General features: G+C 52.9%; 1 protein-coding gene across 1 annotated transcript in view; it reads right to left on the reverse strand.

Annotated features, from left to right (window-relative positions):
* Positions 1-9,317: 9,317 nt before the first annotated feature.
* The window catches only part of CTNNBL1 (catenin beta like 1), a 56,111-nt gene continuing 45,642 nt past the window's right edge, over positions 9,318-19,786 (reverse strand). Inside the window, exons 14-16 of the mRNA XM_075517213.1 lie at positions 15,759-15,896; positions 15,061-15,133; positions 9,318-9,565 (exon numbers count right to left, since the gene is read on the reverse strand). Of these exons, the coding sequence (XP_075373328.1) occupies positions 9,477-9,565; positions 15,061-15,133; positions 15,759-15,896 (300 nt within the window). The 3' untranslated portion in view covers positions 9,318-9,476. The remainder of the gene's footprint in view (positions 9,566-15,060; positions 15,134-15,758; positions 15,897-19,786) is intronic.

The following is a 19,786-nucleotide window of genomic DNA, read 5'->3' on the forward strand; positions in this document are numbered from 1 at the left end:
ACAGATGCTTGCTACAAAGAGATTCTTTAAATTGGACTTGAAAATACAAACTGTATTTCTTTGCCCTTCCCTCGGCAGGCTTCCTCCAGCAGAAAGAGCAGGGGTATTTTTCACATCACTGCCCTGCGAGGCAGGGTGCCCGGCTCCGCCAGGAAGAGCCCCGGCACGACTGCAGGAGCTGCGCTGTCTCATACCTGCGTTACAAATCAATAGTTTTAAAAAAGTTCTACCTGCTGCAGTGTTTTCTGCATGTCAGAATAAAGCCCAGATCAGAGCAGAGAGCATTGATCTCTGCCCAAGTTCATTACTCCCTCCAGAGTTAAAAGCTGAGGGAAGGAGGGAGCAGCGGTAATGGATGAGCCGGGCACCCGGCAGCGTTCAGAGGGTCCCGCTTTGGGACAGCGAGAGCCGTGAAGGGCTCCGGGCTTCCCAAGGGAAAGCTGCCGGGAGCCGAGGGCAGCCGCCAGTGCTGGGAAGGGGTGGGAGGAGGATGCTGGAGGAGGATGCTGGAGGGGGATGCTGGAGGGGGATGCTGGAGGGGGATGCTGGAGGGGGATGCTGGAGGAGCTCGGGAGCCACCGGCCACCCGGGTCTGGGCAGCTCCTCGCTGCGCCCATGGGGGAACAGCCCCCGTGCCCAACCATTGCAGCGGGGGCCCAGGGACGGACTCTGTGCTCCAGCCACCCCCCCGGCCGGGAGCCAGCAAGCAACTACAGCTGCAAGCAACTACAGCTGCCTCTGCAGAGCGGCTCCGGGCCGGATCCTGAGCCAAGCAACAGCACCAGATCGCCCAGAGCCACGCGTGGAGGCAAAACACCCACACACTAAAATATGGGGTTCGTGCACAGGGTCAAGTGCGACAAGAAAAAGCAGCGAAGGCCAAGCACAAGCGAGCCCTGCGGTTCGGGCAGCCCAGTCTCGTGGCTGCTGCGTGGCCCCGGGTCCCTCCTCTGCCACCAGCCGGCAAGGGGACCTGAATGAACCCACGCTGAAACGGCATCTACGAACTGCCCCCTCAGACCTGACACCCCCACTTTGCGAAGCACCCATCTGTGGGCGCAGCCGGAGCGGGAGCCGGGGACGTCACCCGGCAGGGACCGCGCGTCCCGGGCACGGGTCCCCATCCCAGGCCCAGCTCCCGGGCCCCTGGCACGAGGGGCAGCACGGCCCCCGCCAGCCAGCGGGTGCTGAGGCCGCGCGACCGCAGCTCAACAGCTGAAACCTGCCAGGACCTTCCAGTGTATCATCAGAGATATGTAAATCATGCCACGAGGAAGCAAGGAGAGCATAAATTCCTCTCGGAGCTGGGAACACCTCCAGGTGCAGAGCCTGAATTAAGTCCCATTTCCAGCTGATTTTCTGCCGCCACAGCAAGATGACAAACGGACACCGGGTCTCTGCGGGGGCCCAGCAGACGGGGAAGAGCCAAGCATCCGCACGTCTCGGGCGCACTTGGAAGGTTTCATTTTCCTCCTCAATTTTAATTCATCAGTGAAAAGGCCCAGAGCAGATGCTGTCTGCTGCTGCAGCCACGCAGCCCTGATGAACCCCTGTGTGTCTGACAGGGATAGGAGGGAAGGTCGCTCGCACACAGAAGCGAGAGCAGAGCCGGTGGCTCCCAGACCAGATAGATGCCAGCGCTCGCTGCGTAACGAGGTCCCTTATCTGCGCGCTCGCTATTGCTCTGAAATAGCTGGCGCCTCCCTTGCAGGGCTCCTATTCCAGCCGAACGTGCCCGGGGACTCGCTCAAGGATGAACGTTCCTTATCTCCGTTAGCGCCAGGTTTTCTGCCTACCGTTGAATTTTGCATGTGCCATCGGTTCTGCTCAGGGTGGGCATCTGCAAGATGGGGGAATCCAGTGGCCGCTTCCACGCGGCGACACCACGAAGACCCCGGCAGCACCACGTCCGCCGCAATCGCAGCTCGTGCGCCGTGAGGTCGGCGCGCGTTTCCCCTGGGATGCCCGGCCGTTGGGAGGCAGAGGCGAGCCTGCGGAGCCGGAGGCTGCAGCGAAGCTCTGAAGAGCTGGATGAGAGGCTGGAAGGGGGGGGAGTGCCCAGCTGCATCAGTGGCACCTCCCGGGGGATTGCCCTGACCAGGGCCCCAGGAGGACCCAGACCCCACGGGACAGCCGGGAGGATCCCCCCGGGAGGATCCGCTCGCCGCGGCCGGGGCGCAGGGACTGTCCCGCGGTGACACAGCCCCGGCCCAGCACTCCCCCAGGACACCCAGAACCAAAGCGAGACGGGGTCAGCCCTTCCCGCTGGCTACCAAGTGCCACTCACAATCCAAACCCCGTGTTTTCTTTCGACAGCAGAGCTACCCAGCAACTGCATCCTCAGCTTAAGGCATCCAGGGAAGAAAAAAACCAAACCCAAACCAAAAAAAACCCCACAGCTACTGAAGCGCTGAGGGTTGCCTCATGCATTATTTTGAAATTCACCTCTTTAAGGGTTCATGCGGGGACACCCTGAGGCTCAGCACCCCCCGCCCTGGGGACGGCGGGATGGCTGCTCTCCGGTCCCCGCTGCCCGCCCGCCCTGCCTACAGCCGCTCTCGCCCCCGGCGCTCCCCCACGGGCGGCCGGTCCTGCACCCCCACCGCCCCACGAGCTGCAGGGCCGGGCACAAGAGCTCTCCCGAGGTCCATGAGCCAACGCTCGAATCCGCGGCTGGCTGGGAGAGTGGATTGGGTTGTTCATCTCTCTGACGGGCAGAATAAACACCCTCCACATTGATACGAGCTCATTCCTGATACTTGTTTAGAGACTTGACAATCCCTGTATAAAAGGATTTCCTTCCACAGCTGAAGTTTGACATTCCTGCATTATTAGATTATTTGCAAAGGTCTGCGTGCGCTGCAGGAAAACAACACTACCGACATCCAACATTACAACCTTCTCCTCCACAAATCATCCCGGGCGCAATAAGCCACGGAGACAGCGCCCATTTGAAAACCCCGATGCAGAGAAGCAGCCAGGGGAGGCAGCGGGGTGGGAGCTCAGGTGAGCAAACACAGCCCAGCCACGCTGTAACAACAAAAAATAATAAAAAAATTTAAATCAAGCAGGGAGGCAGGCCCGGGAGAGGGTTTGGGCATGGAGGGAACACTGGCCCAGGCACACCAGCCGCTGGGTTCAGACTCCAGCGCTGGCACCGGCTCCCCGTGCCAGTACCGGCACAGCCCGTCCCAGCGGCACGACCCGGCTGGGGGAGCACCGGGGCCCCGCGGACGGGGAGAGCATCCCTGGGGCACAGAAACGCCGGGGCCCCGTCCCCCACCCGGCTCGGGGACGGCCGCAGCCCCCGGCCCCCACCCTGGGGAAGCCCCGGGGGTCCCGGCACGGCACGGGGGAAGGCGGTGGGAACGTCCACCCACCGCGTAAGGGCTTCGGGAGTCACAGGTCTCTGCCCAGAGCAGCCCCCGCGCAGGGCAAGGCTACCCAAAGCATAAAATTCAGAAGAAAATTACTTGACAAGAATTCTTTCTTCAGAGAACAATTCATGCCTATTTCTAGTCTATTAACTCCTTCCTCCTCTGCAGAACCCACATCGGGCTCCCGATGGGGAGAAGCACTGTCACAGGTGTCAATCATTTCAGCAACAGTTCCCTCTTTCCAAACCATTGTTTTAAGGACCAAATAAATCAAATGTAAAAAAAACAAAAAAAACCCAAAAAACCCAAACAACAAAACCCCAAACCAACCACCCCTTCCCCCTCCAGATTATTTACTGCCATGTGAGAAAATGAGAAAAGCCTTCCCTGAAACCCAGCTCTTAAAAGAAAAAAATATTTTTTAAAAAATCAATAGTTTAAGTGACTTATTTGTGCTGCTGAAGGTTAGTTTCCCAGTTTTGACAGTCTCTCTTTGTGCAGCCTGGGTCTCTCTACCAGGATGCCAAGAGATATTCCTCAGTCATGATTTGCACTCATTTCTCCCCATTTAGAGAGGCTCAGCCAGGAGCGGGGCTGAAGATGGATTCAGACCTGCGGCGAGGACGGTGCCGGTCTCCTGCGGCCGCGGGGAAGAGCCGCCAGCTCCTGCTGCTCCCGGCAGGAGGAAACCGGCGCTTCCGCAGCTGGGATCCGACGCCTTCCCTGGAGCTGTCGGCCGCCTGCACCGGGGCTCCCACCCCGTTACCCGCCCTGGGGCTGCTGTAACCATCCCTCTGCCGCCTCTGTCCCGCACCGGCTGCCCCAGCACTCGCCCCAGCCCCAGCAGAGCCCGGGCAAACCCCGCTGGGGCGAGAGCCCGCACGGAGCCCAGAGGAAGCCGATGGCCCTGCAAACTGGGGACAGCATCTCCCCCGTCCCTCGCCGCTCTCTCCTGCTTTCCAAATGCTCCGCTAGCGCTCAGCAGCCTCGTGCACCCGGTACCCGACCCGGATCGGTGCCCTCGCAGAGCCCAGGTGCCCAGGTGATGGGCTCACATCCCCTCCTGCAGCAGCCGCTCCCCGCAGCCGGCCTCAGCCCGGGGCAGCCCTGGGCTTCCCCGGGGGGAGCAGAGCCCCCGACACCACGTCCCGGGGCCGGGCTGCAGAGGGAAGGGGGAGCGTGGGGGTGAAGGGCAACGCTCCTGCTGCAGAACACCCTCCCCTCTCCTTTCTCCCAGAGTGCAAACCTCCTACCTCCCCATCACCAGAGTGCCTCATCAATCATGTTCCCTCTAATTAACTTCTAATTTACCTCTTTAGTCAAATCTGTTTACAATCAGAGACAAGAAAACATGACCCAAGGAGAGGTGCGAGGGAGATTGGTCTCTCTCCCCGCACGCTCCGCTGCCTCCGTGCCGCAGCCCGGCCCGGCACCCAGAGCACGGGCAGCAGCGGGGGCATCGGCCCCGCGTCCTGCCCAAAACCCCCATCGGGGCTTTTCCCGGCCGCGCTCCGGCCTGTGCTCCTGCTCCCCGTCACGGCTCTCCTCGGCCGTTCCTGCCCGGGGAAGGTTTTAGCATCTCCCCGTACACGAGATCTCCCACCCGCCCCGAGCCCCCGGGGCCGCCTCGGTCCCACGCGGCACCGCCGGCACACGGCCGCCTCGGGGCGGGCAGGGGAACGCACGCGTGGCTTGATGTGCCGAGGGCTCACAGGTGAACCAGACAAAGCCACCCGGCTCCTGTCACCTCACGAGATGCCCCCGCCGTCGCCCCCAGCGGCTCGGAGCCCGAGGGGTGCTGGGGTCTGCGCCGCGCCCTCGCCCCGCTCCCAAAAAACATTTAGCCCAAAAGCCAGCAGTGATGCTGCTGCCCCTGAACTTTAACCCAGGGTGAAAAAAATCAGAAGGTGTTAAAGCAGGGAACAAACCCCACTGTCCACAACCTACGAATGCTTCGTTAAGAAAATGCGTTATTGGCTCAAGCCTTTCATCCTCCCCAATTACAACAGCAGCATTCCCCACAGCTGCTAAGGCTCATGGCGCCCGTCCTCGTACCTCCAAGGCCTCTCCGTGCTGCTCAGCATTACAGCAAAAATGAGCCGGCCTGCAGCAGCACATTAAGCTGAATAATTATCTTAATTAATAACAGCGGGCCCAGGTGGGCATCCAGCCCATCCCAAGGACCAAGGCAGAGGATCCGGCGTCTCCCAGAAGCAGCACTCGCGGTTGGGACGCAGGTGCACGGCGGTGCCGGGTGCCGAAGGCCCCCCCGACCGCAGGAGAGGCACAAAGCAACTTCCCTGCCCCAGGCACCCCACGGATAAAATCCGCTTTTGGGAGAGCAGCTCCCACAGGCCTAAAACAAGATCACAGTTTGTTGGTCATCACCCTCTTTCAGTGCACCTCCCTCTCCTCACCAAATTTCATTATTTATCTGCTGAAAACATTTACGGAGCGGGGATTTCTCCAGGCACAAGCATTAGGAGCGGCAATGCAAGCCCAGAGGCCACGCCGCGGACAGGGACGGCCCCGGGAGCAGCGGGAGCGCAGGCCGGAGCGGGAGGCTCCGATCCCCCGTCCCTGCCGGGGCGGTGCCGAGACGCTGGAGAGCCAGACCCCGGTGCAGCAGCAGCCCAGCACACCGACACCATCAGGCCCTGGGGACGCTGAGGGTTTTTTCATGCTTTACCAGGGTTTTGTAGAAGGTAACAGGTTTCGTACATCCCAGACAGGGCAGGGAGCTGCTTTCGGTCCCTCCGGTCCACCGGGACTGCCAGGCAGAGGATCCCAACTTTTGTGCAGTGGGCTTCCTCCCTCTGAAAGAGTTCGGAAATTAGGAGGAGAGAATAATTCATCACCCGTCTTGTGAAAGCCTGACTTGCAATAACAGCTCTGTGCTAATTCCTCAGCAACGTCTGAGCATCCTTATCTACCACAGAGAAGGGCACGGTTGGGTTGTGCTCCGGTAGGCACGGGCATTTTGGCTTTCTGTAATCCCTGCAAGTATCTCCTTCGGCTCAGGAAGAAAAACGTAAGTGAAAACACTCCTCCAAGGAGTTCTTTCTCCCAGGGCCGGCCTGTCCCACCGGCACGGGAGCTGCCGCTGCCATCGGGCCGCTCGGCAGCAGCTCCCGTGCCATCCCCTGGGGAGGCTGCGGCACGGCGCGGTGCAGCATCACGGCAGGGCCCCGCCGGCCGCGGGAACCGCGAGGGGCAGGGCAGGGGCTGGCACCGCATCCCCGGCCCTGCAGCCCCCGGGAGAAAGCTGCGCTCTCCCAGCGCTGCCTCCGACTCGCTGCGGCACAGGCACCGGCTCCTCCTGCGGCCGCCGGGGATAGAGAGCCGGCAGCGGCTCCGGCAGCGGCCGTCCCGTGCCCCAGCCACCCCTTTGCAGCCCGTCCTGCCAGGCACAGAGAACACCAGCTCGCAGGACGATGCTGAGCCCCAGTCCCCATCACCAGTCGTCCCCATTCCGGGTGGGAAAGCCACGACTCTTCTCCCAAGCCGGGGCGGCACTGACCGCCGGCACCCGGAGCAGCGTCGGGGCCCTTCCCTGCTGCTGCCCCGGGAGCCCAGCGAACCCGCAGGCCACGGCACCGCCACGCACCAAGCCTTCGGTGCCGTCACCCGCTGTCCCTCGGCACGAATACTCACAGCAAGCATTCACTGGCACAACCCACTGTGGCAGCCGCTGACACTGAGCAAATGAAAGAACCCAGAAGAAAGCTACCCTGAAACAACCTGGTGAGAGTCGTTAACGCTCGGGCTCGTTCCTAGCACAAACACCCGCCCTAAGAGCGACTCTCATCCCAGCAGAAGCAGCAGTACCCCACGTAATCGCAGGGTACACACCATGTTAAATCACCACTGCTTCAATACCAATTCTTTCAGTGAACTATCCAGAGACTTAAAGGATTTGGTGAAGCGCTTTGAAGAGCTAACAAATTACAAAAGGGAAAAAAAAAACAATCAAAGAAAAGCTGTCTTATACAAGAGGAACATTCATTACGAGCAGCCTGAGCTCCCTCCAGCAGCACCGCTCCCGGAAAGCGAGCCGGCCAGCCATTAGAGCAGGGAATGATTTTCAGCCCAGAGCCTCCATATTTAGTAACCCAGCTAACGCAGCTAGAATGGAAATGGTAAAGGAGGAGAAATTCACTTTCCGAAAGCGAAACTCCAGCCGAAGCAGCAACACGGGAGCGGGGGTTTCACTCCCGCCGGACGCCGCTGGAGGTTTTCCCCACCTGAGGAGCCGACGCAGAGCAGCGATCGTGCGCTGCACACCCGCACCAGCTCACTAACCGTGCACGGAAATGATCCCACATACGTGCACACGTGCAGCAAATCGAGGGAAATCAGATCAAAGACGGTACATTGAGATTTAAAAAAAACTTACCTTGTACTCAAGCAGCTTATAGTACTCTTTTCGAGATCCTCCCTGCCCTTTTCCCCCCAGATATGCGGCCCCTGCTTCTCAGTCGAAGCTGTTTCCCATTCATTAAGCTCCCCTTCTGTTCCGCTCAAACCTCCTTCCTCGCACCCCCTCCCTTTCTCCTCGGCTTTTCCCACGCAAGGGCACTGTGGGACAGGGAACAACAGGTCATCTTCCCGGAGGAAAACCAGAGACCGGCTTTGACCACAAATCCGCTGTCTGTGGTGTGGAAAGGGGACAATTCCCAGACTCGAGTAAAGTAAAAATCTAAACACATCTGAAAGATTAAGGAAAACACACCTTTAAGGAAGCGGGTTGAAAATAGAAGAAAGAAATGAGGAATTCAAACAAGTTCTGCACCAAAAATGTATTTTTGCAGCTTTTTGTGGCTGCTGAAACCACGACTTCCATGTTGATCCCCTGAATAACAGCATTTGATAGCACCCAGGCCAGCAGTGCCTACGCAGTCATGATTGAAGGAAGCCTTTAAGCTTCCCTGACAATGCATTTTTCTTGGAGATAAAAAATGAATGCTGCCAGCATGCAAATCTCTCTAAATTAGGCAAGGCCCAGCTTGCTGGAGCTGCGATGTTTTGTGATGACAGTCATTAACTTTAGCAGAAGAAAAGAGGATGCGGGAAAATATTCTCAGCTACTTCTTGTCCCAGTTGGGAGTCACTGCTCGGGGAAGCGGTAGGGTTTGGCACGCTGACACCTGAAATTACACTGCAAGTGCAGAAAGGTAACAGAAAAACGAGCTGCGGTCTGTCCCACTGCAATCAGCAAGTCGGTCAGAGGCAAATCACTTGGTCTTTCTGCAGCTCCCACAGCGCACCTGCAAAAGGCTGCAGGAGTGGGGTTTTCCCTCTTCTATTGGTGAACTTATTGCTGCTGTAAAAAGCCAGACTCCCAGTTCAAGAATCAGAATGCTGATTTTCTACAGAGCAAGCACAGCCAAGACCTAAAGCCGACTGCGAAAGGAAGTCAGTGGAATCTGGGCACTTTACTGATTTGGAATTTGGGCAATACTGGGATTTTACTGGTCCCTCTTAGTTTCGAGTATAACCTGGACAGACTCACTCCGACATCCCCTTCGGGACGGGCGGTGGCTGACCGGCCTGTGCCAAAACTTGCGTTTGGTTCTGACTCACCTTTGGGAAGATGTAGCAGGAACGGCCAATGTGGCTGCGTCCTGGTTCCCCTCTGCCACTGAAGAGCAGCTGAACTGGACACGTACCAATGCCTCAGCCTCCCCTGTTTACGTCAGTACGGCGGGTTGTACGTTTTCGTTAATGTGTCAGGCTGGAATAACGTGCTAGCAACGCCTTGAGCTATCTGGGCCTCCCCTTTACCCTCCCTCTAATGCCGCTACTGTTGTATTGTTTCACAGCGATCACTGCGGTTTGACTGGGGGTGGGAAGGAAAAATCTTGAGCTGCCCTACTGCGAGGTACGCGGCTGTAATCCCTCTCACAGCAGACTACTTAAATAACAAACAAGGAATTTAAAAAAGCAAACTATCTTTAATATCTCCAAAATCCCATTTAGAAGCAGTTTCATAGAAACATCACTTTTATCGTGCAATCAAGGCTGGAGGAGGGCAGGAGACGGAGGGAGAACCAGATGCCATGTCCTCGTGGGCAGACACAGAATTCGGCCCCCGAGTCCTCAGAAATTCTCCAGCAGATCCAGGATCCGCTTCTGCTCGCTCTCCCGAAACTCCTGGTTCTTCCCATCCCCGATGTTCTCCGCGTACTCTGCGGGGAAGAGAGCAGACAGACAACAGGCTTTGGGTGAGATACTGATGAACGATGGGCAACTCCTCTTGCAGATACCACAGCCGAATCTAAATCTGCATCCACTGCAAACAGCTGAATGGGAATTTATGCACAGAGCGTTGATGGTTTTTCTCCCCATCCCCAGGGTTAAAGCTTTGCATAATAAGCATCTACTGTCCCCTCATTAAAAGTTTTTGTAGCAAACAGAGACCGTAGCAGGAACAAGCCCAAGCAGGCACTAGCACCCAGAGGCAGTACCTCTTCCCGGCGCCTATGGTACCGGTTGTTCCCTGTCGCCATTCAGGAAGGTGACAGCCCAGGTGCTCCTCCCAGCTCCTCTGTCATCCCAGAGCAGCAGCCCACTGCCAGCCCTTTGAACCGCACAGTCGTACCGCTGGCCTCTCTCAGCCCAAGACATTCAAAAGAGTCCTGACAACACCGGCTTTCCAGGTCCCTTGTAATGCTGAGTATCATCAGGGGAAGTCAGGCAGGGGCTGGTACCCAACTGTTAAACATTCCTAGCCCCACGTTTAGCCTGCCTGTTGTCCAAGCATCCTGAATGAGGATTTTTGTCACGTGGAGACCAATGCCCCAATCTACAAGTGCTTTTAACCATACAGAAGAAAACACACCAGTTCAGATTTAACTACAAACAAACTGCTTGTCTTCAGGCAGAGGACACCAGACCCTGACCAAGGTCTTGCCCATCCATGCACACAGTCAAACACCACGGAACCAAAAACTTCCTCTGCAGCTCTCCCTCCTGACATTCATTTAAAGCTGGCAGCTCTCATCCCCATACCAGCTCCCTCCTTCCTGCCACCAGAACCTGCAAATTCAAAGATGGTTTAAAAAGGAAAAATGAAAAGCAGGTTTTGAGCTGCGAAAGCAAGGAGCTGAACAAATCTTAGTAAATCAGGAGCAGACTGCCTGGTTAGACAGTGTTTTCCAGCCTCCGCCTTCTCGTGTTCTTTCCCTTCTTCCTAAACAAACAGAACAGCTTGTATTCAGCATCTGAATGGTAAGTTGCTGTAGAAAGTTTGCTTTAATATTTATATGTTCAGCACTGCTACATGCTTCTGAGCTCCATCAAAGCCTTTATTATAAGAGCACTGAAAAGAGTGAGGACAGGGAGAAGTTAGCTGATGTGGGAGTCTTGCCTCCTGTGTGCACTCTCTCTCTCTCCATGTACAAGAAGCAGAGTTCTTTGCCAGGGCCTCTGGGAGAAATCCTTTTAATATTTATAAACTGCTACAGTACCTGTAACAAGAGCAGGCGGGTAACGCTGAGGTTTGCTGCAAGTGAACCTGACCTCCTCGCTGTCCCGGAGAAGGGGGACCAGCACAGGGAGCCCTTCCCTCGGATGGAGGAGAAACTCTCCATCGCACTTCACGAAGACAGCACACCAAGCTAATAGATTTGTTGCAGCTACCTATGTATTGGCTAATTGCATAAGGGCACGGCTCCAGCAGCCCGGCATCAGCTCTGCTGCCATTTGCACGCTTTAGCGAAGGGCTGCACCACAGCGCCCGGGGATCAAAACCTGCCGCCCGCTGCTGGCAGGAGAGAAACCCCACTGCGGCAGAGACGGGCTTACCTTCCCAGGAGAAGGTGCCAGCTAAGGCTGGCGTTTAGCTCGGGTTCTCCTGTTCCCTTCGGGCAGTACCAGAGCTTTCCGTCAGCAGCGGAGCTCGAGGAGGAGCAGGCTCTGTCCCCAACGAGCCCTTTCCGTGCTTTGTCAGAGTTAAGTGCCTCTGAAACAGATGCAGCAACCGCAATTGCCTGTGTTTATTGCAGCCCAAGGGCAATGCTTCCCTGCCTGCTGCTACCTCTGACAGCTCAGGATACCCACGTGAGGGACGGACGTGGTCCCAGCCCGGCACAGCGCTGGGGCAGCCCGGGTCGGCCCCGGCTGCAGGCAGAGCTCTGCGCTCAAAGCATCCGCGCCGCAGGCAGCGGGCTCGAGGCCCAGCTCTGGTTTTAGCTTTGAGGACTGCCGGAGCACTTGAACACACAACTCAAGCAGGGAAACTGCAGAGTGCCACTAATGACACTGCCCTTCTATTGTCCCAGTGAGATCACTCAGACAAAAGCAAGCCACAAATTCCTCTAATCTTGTCCAAAAGCTCAGCATTTTTCCTTCTAAATATTTAGGCTTCGTAAGACTAAAATCCCAGTGACTCCCAAGGCAGACTGTTTACTGGGTTACCAACAGTTGCTAATGCTAAATTGAAGAGACCAGATAAACCCTCAGAACCAGGCTTTTAAAAAAAAAAAAAATCTCCCACCAAGGTTTTATGTATTTACTTTTTTATTTAAAATTCCACCACTTCAGTGAGACAGCAAAAAAAATCAAATGTAAGCTGCCCCAGCCAACAGTTAAACAGAGCTTACACATTGCTGTAGCTACACAAAGGGAAAGGACCTAAGATTGGTTTCTGCTTCATTAGACAAAATACAATGGTTACAGAACAGTAAAAATCAATAGGGAAATATTGAAGCTTGTAATGGATATTGGAAGCTATAAAGCCTGCACATAGTGGGGGACCACAGGCCAAATTTAGCACAGTCCTCATAACATAGCTACCGTTTCTTTTTGATTACCCATGCTAACAGGTTTGGTTTGTAACGTTCAATAGGCGTTCCACCTTCCCGGCTCCCTGATGTGCCCATTACCTTCAGTGAAACCAGATGTCTAACCAGGCATCACCGCCAGCACCTCTGGGGAGGGACCTCTGCACCTCAGTTCCTGCGGGGCTCCTGACAGCAGCTGCCCAGCACAGGGAGCAGGCACCAAAGGCTGGTCTCTCCGAAGCGGTAAGGAACAGCGTGCTTTCCCGTTCCAGGGCCAAGTATCGCTATTTAGAGAGGTCTGTGCCTCGCTCCGTTCCCAATGGGAGAGATGGAGGGATTGGGTCAAGATGGGGCAAGAATTGCCCCAAGACACAGACACCACTTGCTATCGTGAGGACCAGTCTCCATCCCAAAAACATCCTCCCAGCCGAGGCACGCACCGTTCAGTCATTCTCTTCCAAAGGATAAACTAACTGTCCCGTTGCAAGTAATGCTTGATCTTCAAGAGAAAGGAACTGTGGGAGGACTGGTCAGCCTGCAGAAATGCATTTAATGAGCCTTCAGTTATTCCCTGCCCACTCCTCCCCCTTGAAAGCCCTACCATAAGAAAACAGTCTTGCTTCCTCGCTTGCATCGTAAGTAATTCTAAGCAACCCCAAGGGATCCATCAGCTGTCAGGTTGCCAGAGAAACATGGAGAATATGTAGGCCATAAAAATCAAACTAAAAACCAAGCACCTAATTAGTATGCAAAAATAGAAAATAAAAACTGAACAAGAGCAAAACACTGAACGAAAAGTAAAAATAAACCAGCCTTATCTGTCCTGAGAGCAAGTTGGAAAGCGGCCTGAAATGTTTCAGCCAAGGCTTGAGGCTCCCAGCCTCCCAGTCATTTGGGATAGAGTCCCAAAGTTCAGACACCAATTAAATTTCGGAAACGCCCCACTGGCCCGCCCGGGAGGCACGCTTCCAGGGTCCACAACCAAACCCACTACTCCGACGGGCAAGCTGTGTTCAACAAACCAACTCCTCTGGAGAGGCAGGTACTTGTCCGTGGTGTCGCTTCTGCTAAAAGGCAGTGAATCTGCACTGACAACATATTTGGACATAGGTGTGTAACTACTGAAAAACTTACATTTCACCAGCACAGACTGCAGATAAGCTCAGTGCTGCTCCTACCTGGCAGGAATCTTCTGGGCCCCATTGCAGTATTTCACGAGGGCCCACAAACACATTTATTTCTAAGGTCATTGACAACTGTGATGGCAAAAGTCTCTAAAACTGGCAAGCATAAGAGTTGGGGAGAGCTGAAGACAGAGCCCCAAATACTGTATCCATCGCCCCTATTATTAACATGCCATGTGTGGCCTCTTCAGGCAGAGAAGGTGCTACTGCTGAGAGTTCCGAACCTGCTGCACAATCCGCAGCTTGCAAGACATGATAAAACCACTGAAAAAGTTTCACAATGCAAGTCACTGTGTGTGAAAGAAAGAATCAGATGAAATTTTAATGCAGCTGCCCTCCAATTCAGCTTTGTATGTAAATCAACAAACCAAAGACATGAACGTGAAGTGTGTAAATACAGCGAGATGTGCAGACGAATCCCTTGGGCACCCGTGGCCCTGGTCAAGCGTGGGAATCTGAAAGCGGACGTGAGCCATGCCCTACATTGGAAATGGACAGTCTGGAGGCAGGAATTGTCAAGTATCACAATTAAAAGCAGAAAAGACATCCTACCCAGTGCCCCATGCTCATCACCAGGCATTAACTTGCACTTGCTAGCAAAGGACAAGGGCCAAAGAGATTGCCTATAGCTGCAGGTAATCTCACACTGTCAGAAAATCACTCTTAATTTCGTCATACCAGCCACCCTTCTGATGCCCTTCTTTCCTGCATATGGGAAGGGAGAAAAACAACAGGATCTGCAAGAAAAAAGCTGCCTGTACCTGCCAGTGTTGGGGGGGGTGGGCACAGAGGAAAGGCCAGGAGAACACCAGGAGAACATCATTGTTATTCCCAAAGAAAGCAGAGACACCACAACAACACAACCCACAGCCCAGTACCCCCAGATATGCTGCCAACCTTCCTTTCTCTCCAGAAGAGAAAGAGAGAGATCCTCACCCCTCACCGAAAACAACACAGCCCCTCAGGAGCAGACACGTCCCGCACAACCCCTTGCTAAATCAGGAGGCACCTCCTGTGGGCAGCAGATTACCGGCTCTCTAGCTAAGCCTCGCAGCTCGGAGGGGGCTGTGGGGACAGTCTGAGTCCTGTCCACTTCTTCCCCCGTTCAATTGGCTGCTTCTGCTGAAGGACAGCAGGCTACAGATGAGAGCCACAGCTCAAATAAGCGTTGCTCTAATTCAACATAAGCATTAAAAATAACAAGCAGTCCTTTAAAACTGGGATTGCAAATCACAACAGCTACATTTTAAAGCTACAGAGGATACTTTAATGCTATAATCCATATTAATCTGACACTAAGAACAAGACAAATACACCACGGATACTAATATGGTGCAGATGGTAAAGTGCAGGGCCATGTTAATGAAAGATGAGACTCCACTATTCTTCCCTCTAGCATGCACATACACTTCCCTTAAATATTTACTCTAGCGTTAATGTCAGCAGCAAGTTCCAGCCAGTCTGTAGGCGATGGCAGCATGAAGTGATGAGCTGTTCCACGACAGCAGACAACAGCAAGTGTCCTAACTCCAAGGTAAAGCATGCCTCTTATCAGGGTGATTCCAGCCCTGCCCAGATCTCAGAACACTACTCAACTGCGGCCTGAAGGTGCTCATGAAGTCAAGGAGAATTACATGCAAAGGCTCATCCTACAAAGTGATGACCTAGCTGTCCCTAGTAGAGATGAGACACATGCATAGGAATATCTCAACTCACCCTTTAGGATGTGTCGAACAATTTTAATGGAGCTGCCTCTCATGTTCAGAATCTGATGCACTCTCTGACGAATCTGATGGGGGATAGGAAAGAGAAGAAAGTGATCTTCAGTACAACACAAAACCATGCACATACCCCATACCCCACTTTTTCCCCACTTTGAGGGAAGAGCAGAAACCCTGAGCACCACAAAACCCAACTCAGCCTTGCTAGTCGACAGTCCCAGAGCACCACTCAGAAACGTTCAGGAAGGCATGTGGCACAGGCACACGTAACCACAAAACATATTCACAAACCCCAACGTAATCACGCCAGCAGAGATGCAGCATTTTGCATGGATCAAGAGAAGTCACCTTCTGTAGTCTGTGCCTTTGGGAGACCTTCTGAGAGAATGTCCCTTCCACTACTCTCTCAGCAGTGGCATGAATAGGGGCTTTCCATTTCAAACTGTGACCTCGCTCATGGCAGACTGTATGAATTCAGTGACAATAGTCACCTTCTGTACCCACTAATGTCCTCCTAACTGCTATAACTTGATGAAGCTGTATTGCCACAAGTGCAATAAGCAGGAGGTTTCCTCCCGAAAAAGGAATTAAAGAGAAGATTATTCAATGAGGCAGTGTTTGCAAGGATTGAGAGTCTTGTTTGTATCATGGATGGAAACACAGATTATCTGCCAGCCTTGTACCTAGCTTTACCTGGGGAACATTGGCATTACAGATCTCTGCCATGATGTAACAAATGAGCTGTAGAACAAAGAGACCGGCATCCAGGCGACGGAGATAGAATTCGTCTTCCATGTCATCGTCTATTATCTCTCCCCGACGCACCATGTCCTGTAAAGCAACACAAAGAAAAGGTGTGATGACTGTCTCTCAAAGTACTTCCCATTAGCAGTGGCAAAATGTTGGTGATATTTGCGGTTTCTTAAGAAACGCTTTGTTCCCCAAAACATTAACATCCATATATTTCTCGCCAAAGAAGAAATACTTTTAATAATTCATTTAAATTCACAAAACATGGCATTCAGTTTTGAACAAGGTTTTGCCTTTGCTGGTTGTGAAGTGTGTCCACCTGCAAATTAACATTTTAATTTAAACATACAAATTATGTTTCTAAATTGAGCGATTAGAGACTGTGAATATGGAACAAACCAGTGTATCTATTATTTATAAGTTCTTTGTCAAAATGGAACAAAAAACCTGCTCTTTTACTGGCCATTTGAGGGTGCTGTTAAGCAGTGCAGAACATGACTCCAGCAGACTCAAAGACCTATCAGGCTTCCAACTTCATTATCGACTGATGAATGAGAAAACAGGTCTGAAAATTCTGCACAAGTACAGCTTCACCATGCCCAGCCTTGCTCTTCCAGCTTCACTGGTTAGGAATACCGACAGGGCCAAACCCCAGCCGGGGTCTGTTAGCAGAGGACCACCGGCTTCCGCGGGAATGCCGATGGTTCGCTCTTCCTCTGCACATCCCGTGTTTCACTAGCGAGACCTGCCCAAACGGAGGCCAAAGGCAGAAGGCAAGAGGCCATTCCATTTGCCTGGTTCAGAGAGAGCTGCTTCTTCAAAACACGGGCAAAAGCAGCCCGGCAATAAGCTCAGAGCAGCTTCCCCCGAGAAAGGCCGGCCACGTCCACCAGCTGAACCTGCCATCCATTTTCATGGAGACCGACAGGCCAAAGTAACCAATGTCACGTGTGACCTTTTGTATTTTGGGGTTTGTTTTTTGGTTTTGTTCTTAAATAAAGGAAGCAGCTTGTCAGATCCTGCTAGCTCGCTGCAGCTTCTGTGATTTATTATGTAGCTGGCTGGCAGGTGGGCACACGCCAGCGGAGCAATATTTTCTCATTAGAGCCATCACCAGCGAGAGCACTGTACCTGTAATGCTCAACCAGAAGTGCCTCCTCGGGGTGCACATGCTCCAGGCAAACACACGCAAGGTCACCAGCAGCAAAGCTGATTTAGGCTACCAAATTTTCCTGTTTTGTCAGGCCAAGTCCTCGCATCGAATTGAGGGTAGAGTCTTTTAGGCATAAGAAGGAAAATTAACCCTGTGCACTTCTCACTGGAGAGAGCACGGTGGATGCTCACCATACAGAAATCTAAGTGACTTAGAAGTAGAGCTGTTTACCACTGCCTCCCAAAAGTGAGAGAGGAAAGCATAAGTAACGAAACACTTTTCTCTCCTCCTGGAAATCTAGCTTGCCAGTAAAAGAACAAGTTAAGTTTAAAAAACAATGCCTTAAAGTCAACTGCTTTGGCTACGCTACAGGATGCTTTAGCATCAGGTCCTGTAGACTCCAGCATTTGCACAACTGTAATTTACTTCAGGTTCTCAAAATCATGGGCACAGGCATGACTGGGCAAAACCTGCACGCAGGCTCTTGCCAGTAAAAAGAAAAATCCAATTTTGTGCAAAGAGTGACTTTCCTCACCCTACATCCATGCCAAATTGCTTGAACCTGATCAAATCTGGTCTCTAAAGCTAAACAATGTTGAGTCTGGCTAGCAAGAGATTGGAAGCCATTGACTGAAATATCAAAAAACCACATACCAGAACGACGACAATTCCCAAACTACTGCTTACCCCCCTCACTGCACACAGACTTATTGGCTACTCTTCTCAACAGTGCTAAATTCCTCAACAGAAAAACATCAACAGGCCAGGATTTTGAATCTCCAGAGCAGGAAACAAAGACCGTGTCTGTTCTGTATTCTGATCCAAGCACGGCGATCACAGGAGCCGAATCCAGGCAACTGCTGTCTTGATTACACAGAGAAGGCAGCAGTTGTAACAGCCCCTCTTGACAGAGCAGTGAGATTATTTTGTGCCAGTAAATTAAGCAGATATGAATTAGAAGACAAGAACAGTTTTAAGGTGCCTTTTCACAGTCTTTTTTGTTTTTTTAAACCACAACCACCCTTTAAATGCTAATCTGCCTCCCAGTACAGTACCAAATAGCCACCTTTCCACTCTGTCTCTCTTTCAAAGCTGTCAAGTCGCTAACCTCCAAATGAGCACTCAGATGCCATTTCTAATCTGCCAACAATAGGTACTGAGATGCCCCTTGCTGATGGGAGAAGACAGCAATAAGATGGGCTTCTGTGAAGCTAAAATGAGCTTCTCTCACGCTAATGAGGCAGGACTGACAGGCCTCGAGGTGTCAAATAGAGACTCAAAACCTAAAGATACAATGGATCTGCCAATGCTATACAAAAGATCACATCTGCTCCACATAGTCACTGGCGTCGGTCCCAAAAGATTCTCCATATCCTCCTCCTTCCTTACCTACCTTTCACCTTCCCCAGCACACACAGCAAGGCTGGGCAGAGCAGAAGGGATGGGCACCGATCGAGAACAAGAACACCTCCAGGATCCTGGTTTTACTTCCTCACCGGGTGGGACAGCGAGGCCATGAGAAGGGACGAGAAGGCTGCGAATGGCCGTGCATGAGAACAGCTATCATCTCTTGTCTCCTACACCAAGTACAGATTCTCTCCCCTTACTACTTTCTGTCTGTATTACTGCGGAGGGGCAAGTGACGCAAGCCATGCTCAGGAGGTGCTTTCAGATCACAGGCTAATAGCTAAACTCAAGGTCATCATCGCTAAGCCCTTGGTCAAAAAGGATATGCAGGAGACAGGGACCGACAGTTGCGACAGGAGAGGAGCAAGCAGAAGCCTCAGGTGAAATCAGACCACCACAACAAGGACTGCCCAGGACCATCTGCTTTCAGCTCACAGCTGTGATGATTTCCCCAGGAGCCTCCTTCACATGCGGAGGCTGCAGAGCACATGGTCTCTTCAGCAGACTGACCACCGTTTTCCTTGAAACACAGAACAGTTAGGATTGAGCCCTAGTCAGGTCACGGACTCTACTGCAGCCAGGAGAGCAGGCAGGCATCCAGGTCACACCAAGGTGACCAAGAAGCTCTCAGAACCACACTAGAAACCATCAGAGCCCTCTGCCGTGGAAAGGACTTTCTTCATTTTTGCCTTATGAGCAGAAACACGCTTGAATTTCTGTAAATTGAGCCACCAACCTGCAAGAGCTGAAAAGCTCCTTGCGATTGCTACAAAGCATACCATCACTTCCAAGTCAGCAGAAACAGAGCAGCAGCTCCTGCAAAAGCGTGAGCTCAACTTCAGCAGCAAGAAACAGGAACCATGTTAGGGTAGCGTCATCTAAAAAGACCCACCAGTCTCAGCGAGAAGGTTCAAAGCTTACCTCAGCTTGCTGGCTGTTTGCTGGAAAAGCTCGCAGTACAGCCAGTGCAAATTCAGCCACGCTCCAGAACGCGCATGTCCTCCCGTGAACACAGTCGTGTTCTTTTCACGTGCACTAACACAGCCCCTGCCAGGACGCTACGTCCTGCCCTCAGTACAACGCCAGGCAATTTGGTCCTTCTAAACCAAACTGAAATGCTGGGCTAATACAAATTCCTGCTTCAGTTACCCAAATCTGCGGATGTTGCTCTCGTGCTAGGAGTTCCACCTCTCCCTTTCAAGGATGGAATGACTTAACTGTAACACAATTAGCATGTAATTTGTAAGTCATTATAGTGCAAAGTGTCTGGTGAGAATATTTTATCGAATAAACCTGCTGAGCATAATTTTCTGTGGAACTATAAAAATATTAAACCATCTCCTGTCTTTTCCTACCATTTTTAGAGATCACTAAGGCTATTGCTGCCACCTCTAATTATGCCTCATTTTAG

Source organism: Mycteria americana, chromosome 14, assembly GCF_035582795.1.
Source record: "Mycteria americana isolate JAX WOST 10 ecotype Jacksonville Zoo and Gardens chromosome 14, USCA_MyAme_1.0, whole genome shotgun sequence".
Lineage (NCBI taxonomy): Eukaryota > Metazoa > Chordata > Aves > Ciconiiformes > Ciconiidae > Mycteria > Mycteria americana.